This window comes from Sapajus apella, unplaced genomic scaffold, assembly GCF_009761245.1.
Source record: "Sapajus apella isolate SASKATOON/1434 unplaced genomic scaffold, GSC_monkey_1.0 scaffold77, whole genome shotgun sequence".
NCBI classification, from domain to species: Eukaryota; Metazoa; Chordata; class Mammalia; order Primates; family Cebidae; genus Sapajus; species Sapajus apella.
The window spans coordinates 5,597,026-5,607,101 of record NW_022437017.1 but is presented as its reverse complement, the minus strand read 5'-3'; the positions used below and the strand labels follow the sequence as shown (position 1 = coordinate 5,607,101).

Here is a 10,076-nt window from a genome sequence, read left to right as displayed (position 1 = left end):
AAGTAGCTGGGACTACAGGTATGCACCACCATGCCCAGCTAATTTTTTTGTTTTTTTAGTAGAGACAGAGTTTCACCATGTTGGCGAGGATGGTGTTGATCTCCTAACCTCGTGATCAGCCCACTTCGGCCTCCCAAAGTGCTGGGATTGCAGGCATGCACCCCCACACCTGGCAGAAGGGTCGGGTTTTCTTTTTTTTCTTTTTTTTTATTTTTTAGACAGAGTCTCACTCTGTCACCCAGGCTGGAGTGCAATGGCATGATCTCGGCTCCCGGGTACAAGCGATTCTCCGGCCTCAGCCTCTCCAGTAGCTGGGACTACAGGCGTGTGCCACCATACCTGGCTAATTTTTGTATTTTTAGTAGAGACGGGGTTTCACTGTGTTGGCCAGGACGGCCTCGAACTCCTGACCTCCAGTGATCCTCCCACCTCAGCCTGCGAAAGTACTGGGATTATAGGCACAAGCCACCGTGCCCGGCCATGGGTTTTCTTAAACCAAAGCATATTCCCTCTCATATTTAACAAAACTGTGCACCAGGCCTGCATTGATTCATTCTCCTTTGAATAGCAAACCTCTCAAAAGCTGTAAGGAACACGGAAGAGCCACTGGCCAGGTGGGCTGGGTGGCGGCAGGGGGTCTGGGGTTCCAGCAGTTGGCATCCCCTTTCCCAGGATGTACACAGGGTCTCACGTACCTGTCCTGTTATCTCCTAGGTCAGCTCGTTGACACTGTCCGGGTGAAAAAAGGAGACCAGACCTTGTTTTCTTCCATGTTCGAAGCCAGTGTCACCATCCACAACATTGCTGTCAGTGCGTGCCCAACCCACCGGTAGCCTAGAAATATTTAGACCTGGCTTATTAACCATACACCTGCCAGAGCCAGCCCAGCCGAAACATGAAATCAACTGGGTACAATGGCTCACACCTGTAATCCCAGCACTTTGGGAGGCAGAGACGGGTGGATCCCTGAGGTCAGGAGTTCAAGACCAGTCTGGCCAACATGGTGAAACCCCGTCTCTACTAAAAATACAAAAATGAGCCGGGTGTGGTGGTGCACACCTGTAATCCCAGCTACCCGGGAGGCTGAGGTGGGAAAATCACTTGAACACAGAAGATGGAGGTTGCAGTGAGCTGAGACTGCACCACTGCACTCCACCCTGGGCACAGAGCAAGACTCCATCTCGAAAAACAACAGTAACGAAACAAAAGCCCCCACAAAATCAAACCACACCCCGTTTTGTGTTTTTTGTTTTTTTACAGACAGGGACTTCCTGTGTTGCCCAGGCTGCAGTGCAGTGGTACAGTCCCAGCTCACTGCAGCCTCTTATTCCCAGGCTCAAGCAATCCTCCTGCCTCAGCCTCCTGAATAGCTGGGATTGCGGGTGCACACTACCACGCCCAACTAATTTTTGTGCGTGTGTGGAGTTGGAGTCTCACCATGTTGGCCAGGCTGGCCTCAAACTCCGGGCTTCAAGTGATCCTCCCATCTCAGCCTTCCAAAGTGCTGGGATTACAGGCATGAGCCTCTGCTCCTGGCCCAAACCTAATTATTACACATTTGGGAATGACTGAGGGCATGAGCATTCACGTCCTTTAATAATGAAATGGATTATTCCTTGGGTATCACTTTGCTGGGGATGCTGTAATAAAGTGCCACAAACTACATGGCTTAGAACAAGACAGATTTGTTGTCTCAGGCCAGACACTGTCGGTCATGTAATCCCAGTACTTTGGGAGGGTGAATGAGAAGATCACTTAAGGTCAGGAGGTCGAGACCAGCCAGGCCAACATGATGAAACCCCATCTCTACTAAAATCATACAAGGCTGGGCGAGGTGGCTCAAGCCTGTAATCCTAGCACTTTGGGAGGCTGAGGCAGGTGGATCACGAGGTCAGGAGTTCGAGGCCAGCCTGGCCCACATGGTGAAACCCCATCTCCACTAAAAATACAAAAATTAACCAGGCATGGTGGCAGGTGTCTGTAATCCAGCTACTCAGGAGGCTAAGGCAGGAGAATTGCTTGAGCCCAGAGGATAGAGGTCGCAGTGAGCTGAGATCAGGCCACTACGATCCAGACTGGGGGACAGAGCAAGACTCCATCTCAGAAAAAAAAAAAACATTAGCCAGGCATGGTTGCATGTGCCTGTGTTCCCAAGCTACTCTGGAGGCTGAGGTGGGAGGACTGCTTGAGCCAGGGAGGATGAGGCTGAATGATGCCACTGCACTGCAGCCTGGGCGGCAGAGTGAGACAATGAATGAATGAATGCATGCATGCATGTCACACAGTTGGGAGGCTGGAAGAGTAAAGTCTGGTATCTTTAGGCTGGGCTCCCTCTGGAGGCTCCGGGAAGAATCTGTCCCCAGCCTTTGTCCTGGCTCAGGCATCCCTTGACATAGATGACCAACATCCTTCTATGCATGTCTGTCTCTGTGTGCAAATTTCCCTTTAAAAAAATTTTGGCCAGGCACAGTGGCTCACGCCTATAATCCCAGCACTTTGGGAGGCTGAGGCAGGAGGATTGCTTGAGTCCAAAAGTTCAAGACCAGCCTGGGGATCATAGTGAGATCCCATCTCTACAAAAAATACAAAAAAACTAGCTGGGCATGGTGGAACACACCTCTACTCCCAGCTACTGAGAAGGCTGAGGTGGGAGGATCACTTGAAGCCAGGAGTTCGAGACCAGCCTGGGCAACATAGTTGGACCTCGCCTCTACAAAAACCATTTGAAAAATTAGCTGGGTGCAAGGGTGTGCACCTGTAGTCCCAGCTCCTCGGGAGGCAGGAGCATAGAGTGAGTTCAGGAGGTCGAGGCTGCCATCATCTGTGATTGTGCCACTGCACACCAGCCTGGGCAACAGAGCAAGACCTTGTCTGTCTCAAAAGAAAAAAAGAAAAAGGTTTGCTGATCCAATTTGGAGTAATTTTTTAAAACTTTATATTTTTTCATATTGCTTGGCTTTTCTACATGAACTTTGTGATTATAACCAGAAAATAGCAGTCACAATTTTTTTTTTAGATGGATTTCCAATCTTATTGCCCAGGCTGGAGTGTAATGGCATGACCTCTGCTCACTGCAACCTCTGCCTCTCGGGTTAAGAGATTCCCCTGCCTCAGCCTTCTGAGTGGCTGGAACTACAGGTTCGCGCCACCCCACCCAGCTCATTTTTGTATTTTTAGTAGAGAGGGGGATTCACCATGTTGGCCAGTCTGGTCTCGAACTCCTGGCTTCAAGTGATCTGCCCGCCTCAGCCTCTCAAAGTGCTGGAGTTACAAGCATGAGCCTCCACACCTGGCCATGCTTATCTTTTTGTACACAGAAATGACCAGCATTTCAATTTTTGTTTTGTCTTGTTCTGTTTTTCGTAGATGAAAACGAACTGGCAGTTATAACTCGGGAGGACAATTTGTATTATGGGAATCTGGATGTCGTGCCAAGTTCCGTAATCAAAGTAGGTAAAAAGGAACTGGGGTTATGGGCTGGGGGCGGTGGCTCACGCCTTGGGAGGCCGACGTGGGTGGATCACCCGAGGTCAGGAGTTCCAGACCAGCCTGGACAACATGGTGAAACCCCGCCTCTATTAAAAATACAATAATTAGCCGGGTGTAGTGGTGGGCGTAGTGGTGGGCACCTGTAATCCCAGTTACTTGGGAGACTAAGCCGGAGAATCGCTTGAGCTGGGAGGCAGAGTGAGACTCTGTCTCAAAAAAAAAAAAAGAAAAGAAAAAGAGAAAAAGTGGGGTTATGAAGTTGCTGAGGAATGACTGTCTACCTTCAGCGCTACACTAAAAAAAGGAAAGAAAAAGAAATTTTTTTTTTTTGTCTTTTTGTTTTTTTCCTTTTTGTGGAGAACGGGGTCTCGCTATATTGCCCAGGCAGGTCTCGAACTCCTGGGCTCAAGCTATCCTCCCGCCTCTGCCTCCCTAAGAGCTGGGATTACAGGCGTGAGCCACAGCGCTCGGCAGAAAAAGAAATTTTTAAAAAAAGAATAATTGTCTTGTTCACAAACTTCTGATCCTTTTTTTGCAGGTTAGAAATCCCTCCAGTCAGTAAAATAATAACAGTAACAACAACAACAGCTAAAAGGGAAGAGTATTTAAAATGCAGGAGGTGCTGGCCGAGGCATCTTCATGGGTTACATTATTTAGCCTTGAGCGTCATCTTAGGAGTAGATCTTCATGCGGTTCCTATTTGACAGGTGGAAAAACCGAGGCAGAGAGACCTACGTCGTCTGTCCGGGCTCACAGTGGTGCTAAGTGGTGGCACGAGTGTCATCTGATATTATCTTGTGCACGATGCCTATCTATTATTATTATTGTTATTATTGAGATGGAGTTTCATTCTTGTTGCCCAGGCTGGAATGCAATAGTGCAGCTCACTGCAACCTCCGCCTCCCAGGTTCAAGCAATTCTCCTGCCTCAGGACCTGCGGAGTAGCTGGGGTTACAGGCATGCACCACCACGCTGGGCTAATTTTGTATTTTTAGTAGAGACGAGGTTTCTCCCTATTGGCTAGACTGGTCTTGAACTCCTGACCTCAGGTGATCCACCCACCTCGGCCTCCCAAAGTGCTGGGATTACAGGCGTGAGCCATCACACCTGGTTTTTGTGTGTGTGTGTGTGTGAGATGGAGTCTCGCTGGAGTGCCATGGGATGATCTCGGCTCCCTGCAACCTCCGCCTCCTGGGTTCAAGTGATTCCCCTGCCTCAGCTTCCTGAGTAGCTGAGATTATAAGTGCATGCTACCATGCTGAGCTAATTTTTGTAGTTTTAGTGGAGTCAGGGTTTCACCATATTGGCCAGACTGTTCTTGAACTCCTGACCGCAAGTGATCACCCACTTTAGCCTCCCAAAGTGCTGGGACTACAGGCGTGAGCCACCGCATCCGGCCACTGTGTCTATCTAATTGTATTTCCAAAAGGAGATGAAAAAAAAAGTAATTGTATTTCCACCGTCACAGTAAGTCCGTGAAGGAGATTCATCCACCATTTACAAATGGGAAAACAAAAGCTCCAGGTTTTCTTTTGTTCTTTTTTGAGACAGTGTCTCACCTTGAACTCCAGGCTTGAGTGCAGTGGCGTGATTTTGGCTCACTGCAGTCTTGAACTTCGGGTCTCAGATGATCCGCCCACTTCAGTCTCCCAAGTAGCCGGGACTATTAGGGGGACGCCACCACGCTTGGATAATTTTTTGAATTTTTTTGTAGAGTTGGGGTCTTGCTGTGCTGCCCCCATCCAGGCTGCTCTCGAACTCCTGGGCTCAAGCAGTCCTCCCACTTCGACCTCCCAAAGTGCTGGGATTACAGGCATCATTGCCCCAGCTTCTTTTTTTCCCAAGGCCACATCAAGTTGTTAGTGGCTGAGCCAAAAGAGTCCCCAGGGTCTACTGACTTCTACTTCAGTGTTTTTCCAGCTAGACTACAGCCACTAGAATTCCTGGAAGTTGCCTGACAGTGGATGAAGACTGATTATTTGGGTGTGGAGCACAAACAAAGGAACCATCTCTTAGGACTTAACCCTGACGTTCTGATGGGGCCAGCATGTATTCTGGGGAGAGGTTCCATAGCTCCCACCCATGATCTGTGAATAAGAATTAGGCACCAGTCGTGGTGGCTCAATCCTGTAATCCCAGCACTTTGGGAGGCTGAGGCGGGCAGATCACGAGGTTGGGAGTTCAAGACCAGCCTGGCCAACATGGTGAAACCCTGTCTCTACTAAAAATACAAAAATTAGCTGGGCGTGGTGGCAGGCACCTGTAATTCCAGCTACTTGTGAGGCTGAGGCAGGAGAATCACTTGAACCCCGGAGGGGGAGGTTGCAGTGAGCCAAGATAGCACCACTGCACTCCAGCCTGGCTTACAGGGCAAGACTTCGTTTCAAAAAAAAAAAAAGAATTAGGCTATGTGCAGTGGCTCCCGCCTGTGATCCCAGAGCTCCGGGAGGCCAAGGCAGGAGGATTATTTGAAGCCAGGAGTTCAAGACCAGACTGGGTAACATAGGGAGACCACATCTTATAAAAAGAATTGAAAATTTTGGCCAGGCACAGTGGCTCACACCTATAATCCCAGCACTTTGGGAGGCCAAGGCGGGCAGATCACCTGAGGTCAGGAGTTCAAGACCAGCCTGGCCAACATGGCAAAACCCCGTCTCTACTAAAAATACAAAAATTAGCTGGACGTGGTGGAAGGCACCTGTAATTCCAGCTACTTGGGAGGCTGAGGCAGGAGAATCACTTGAACCCAGGAGGGGGAGGTTGCAGTGAGTGAAGATCATGCCACTGCACTCCAGCTTGGACGTCAGAGCAAGACTCTGTCTAAAAGAAAAAGAAAATTAGCTGGGTGTGGTGGTGCATACCTGTAGTCCCACCTACCTGGGAGGCTGAGGCAGGAGGATCACTTGAGCCCAGGAGGTTGAATTTTCAGTGAGCTATGATCGCACCACTGTGCTCCAGCCTGGTGCAAGTGAGACTTCATCTCAAAAAAAGAAAAAAAAATCGTAATTACCAAAGGATGAATGAAGCTGAAGAGTAGTTAGATCATAAGAATGAAACTCTGTGTCTTAAAATAATAAACTAACAAAAATTTAAAATAAAATAATTCTTTTGGCCAGGCACAGTGGCTCCTTCCTGCAATTCCAGCACTTTGGTTCCAGGAGTCATGACCAGCGTGGGCAACATAGTGAGACCCCGTCTCTACTAAAAATATGCAGATTACCTGGGCATGGTGGTGTGTGTCTGTAATCCCAGCTACTTGTGAGGCAGGAGAATGGCTTGAACCTGGGAGGCAGAGGTTGCAGTGAGCCGAGATCGTGCCGCTGCACTCCAGCCTGGGTGACAGAGCGAGACTCCATCTCAACAAAAGACAAAAATCATAATTACCAAAGGATGAATGATGCTGAAGAGTAGTTAGATCACAAGTCTCATAAGACTGTGTTTCCTCCCTCCCCCAGCCCTCTCTCCTTCCTTTTCTTTCTTCCTTCCTTTCTCTCTCTCTCTTTTTTTTTGAGATGGAGTCTCCCTCTGTCACCCAGCCTGGAGTGCAGTGTGGCTCAATCTTGGCTCACTGCAACTTCTGCTTCCCAGGTTCAAGTGATCATCCTGCCTCAGACTCCAGAGTAGCTGTGATTACAGGTGTTCACCAGCATACCCAGCTAATTTTTGTATTTTCAGTAGAAACGGGGTTTCTCCGTGTTGGCCAGGCTGGTCTTGAACCCCTGACCTCGTGATCCACCCACCTCGGCCTCCCAAAGTGTTGAGATTACAGGTGTGAGTCACCGTACCTGGCCCTTTCTCGTTCTCTCTTTCTTTATTTTCTTTCTTCCCTCTACCTTCTCTAAATCTGCCTCATGCAATAAAATGTATATCTCCAAAAAAGCAATTAGAATGACTAGATCTCAGGAATCACTTTCTTCTTAGTTTGCAGACCAACCCATCTGGTCGGAGGCGGCGGCCCTCATGTTCAGGAGCCCAGGGATGGTGGAAATACTGACCCCACTGCAGGACGCAGCCTTTCCAGCCTTTGATTTCCAGAAGTGCCTTGTGAATATCCAGGCGCTTCTCATGGATCCTGAATTCCACATTGGGAGGTGCACTGTATGTGATCCTAGCTGTTTACATCAATGTTCAATGCACTCTTGTTTAAAAAGACAAATTCAAGCTGGGCATGGTGGTACATGCTTGTAGCCCCGGTTGCTCAGGAGGCTGAGGTGGAGGGTTGCTTGAGACCAGGAGTTCAAGACTAGCCTGGCAACACAGACCATTTCTAACATAATTTTTTTTTTTTTTTTTCAAATGCTGGGCAGCCGGGTGTGGTGGCTCATGCCTGCAATCCCAGCAGTTTGGGAGGCCGAGGTGGGCAGATCACCTGAGGTCAGGAGTTCAAGATCAGCCTGGCCAACATGGCGAAACTCCATCTCTACCAAAAAAAATACAAAAATTAGCCTGGCGTGGTGGCAGTGCCTATAATCCCAGCTCCTCGGGAGGCTGAGGCAGGAGAATCACTTGAACCTGGGAAGCAGAGGTTGCAGTGAGCTGAGATTGCACTATTGTACTCCAGCCTGGGCAACACAGCAGGACTCTATCTCTTAAAAAAAAAAAAAAAAAGTGCTGGGCATTGGCCAGGCATGGTGTGATGGCTCATGCCTGTAATCCCAGCACTTTGAGAGACTGAGGCAGGCAGATCACTTGAGGTCAGGAGTTCCAGACCAGCCTGGCCAACATGGTGAAAGCCCATCTCTACTAAAAATATGAAAATCAGCTGGGTGTGGTGGCGGGTGCCTATAATTCCACCTATTCGGAGTGCTGCGGTGGGAGAATCGCATTAACCTGGGAGGCGGAGGTTGCAGTGAGCCGAGATCACGCCACTGCACTCCAGCCTGGGCAACAGGGCGAGACTTCCTCAAAAAAGAAATAAAAGGGCCGGGTGTGGTGGCTCACGCCTGTAATCCAAGCACTTTGGAGGCCAAGGCGGGCAGATCACCTGAGGTCTGGAGTTCAAGACCAGCCTGACCAACATGGTGAAACCCCGTCTTTATAAAAAAAAGAAAAAATAAAGAAAAAAAGTTGGGCGTGGTCATGTGCGGTCTAAGGCTGCTCAGGAGGGTGAGGTGTGGGGATTGCTTGGGCCCAGGAGTTTGAGGCTATGATAGAGTCACTGCACTCCAGTCTGGGTGACAAAATGAGACTCCCATTTCTAAAAAACTAATAAAAAAATTAACAAAATAAGACAGACAATAGGATAGTATTCATCACCAATAAGAGATCAATCACATCACCCATTGAATCTTGCCAACACGATCAAACTCTAATCTGATGGGGCAAGCATCAGTCCAGCTGCAAATATGCCGCAAATACAAAAGACAGAGAAAGGGTTTGCCTGCACCAGGGAAACCCAGACTTCAAGAAATGCTACAGGCCCAACAGCACGGCGTCTTCCAACATCCATAGAAAGGAAAAGGGATAGGCCGGCCACGGTGGCTCACGCCTGTAATCCCAGCACATTGGGAGGCTGAGACAGGTGGATCACGAGGTTAGGAGTTTGAGACCAGCCTGACCAACATGGAGAAACCCCATCTCTGCCAAAAATGCAAAAATTAGTCAGGTGTGGTAGCACACACCTGTAATTCCAGCTACTCAGGAGGCTGAGGCAAGAGAATCACTTGAACCCGGGAGGCAGAGGTTGCAGTGAGCCCAGATCGTCTCAAAAAATAAATAAAAATAAATAAAAAATAATAATAAAAAAGAAAGGAAAAGGGATAGAGGAGAAACATACAGATTGTGTTTTTTTTAAATTTTAGTTTTTGGCCAGGCACGGTGGTTCATAACTGTGATCCCAATCCCTGCACTTTGGGAGACTGATATGGGTGCATCACCTGAAGTTAGGAGTTCGAGACCAGGCTGGCCAACATGGTGAAACCCTGTCTCTACTAAAAATACAAAAATTAGCTGAGCATGGTCACATGTGCCAGCTACTCGGGAGGCTGAGGCAGAAGAATGGCTTGAACCCGGGAGGCGAAGGTTGTAGTGAGCTGAGATCATGCCACAGCACTCCAGCCTGGGTAGAATAAAAAAAACAAAAAAACAAAAATCAGTTTTTGGCCGCGCGTGGTGGCTCACGCCTGTAATCCAAGCACTTTGGAGGCCAAGGCGGGCGGATCACCTGAGGTCGGGAGTTCAAGACCAGCCTGACCAACATGGTGAAACCCCGTCTTTAAAAAAGAAAAAAATACATATATATATAAAATGAGTTTTTGTAGAGACAGGAGTCTCCCTGTGCTGTCCCGGTTGGTCTCAAACCTCTGAACTTAAGTGATCTTCTCACGTCAGGATTACAGGTGTGAGAACTCAACCCAGCCAACAAACCTGGAGATTGAAAGAGGCTTAAAACACACAACAGTGCCGGGGAATAATTATGGTCTTGACATGCATACTAGGGCAGCTGTACTCTAAATAAACAGAAAAACGCCAGGCGCAGTGGCTCACACCTGTAACACCAAGCACGTTGGCAGACTGAGACAGGAGGATCACTTGTGCCCAGGAGTCTGGGACCAGCCTGGCAACATAGTAAGACCTTGTCTCTACAA

At 48.6% G+C, this 10,076-nt stretch overlaps 1 protein-coding gene across 1 annotated transcript in view; it reads left to right on the top strand.

The window, feature by feature from the left end:
• Positions 1 to 10,076, top strand: part of CATSPERD (cation channel sperm associated auxiliary subunit delta) — a 51,125-nt gene that overhangs the window by 20,290 nt on the left and 20,759 nt on the right. Inside the window, exons 6-8 of the mRNA XM_032252487.1 lie at positions 715 to 810; positions 3,367 to 3,449; positions 7,411 to 7,650. Coding sequence (XP_032108378.1) covers positions 715 to 810; positions 3,367 to 3,449; positions 7,411 to 7,650 — 419 coding nt within the window. The remainder of the gene's footprint in view (positions 1 to 714; positions 811 to 3,366; positions 3,450 to 7,410; positions 7,651 to 10,076) is intronic.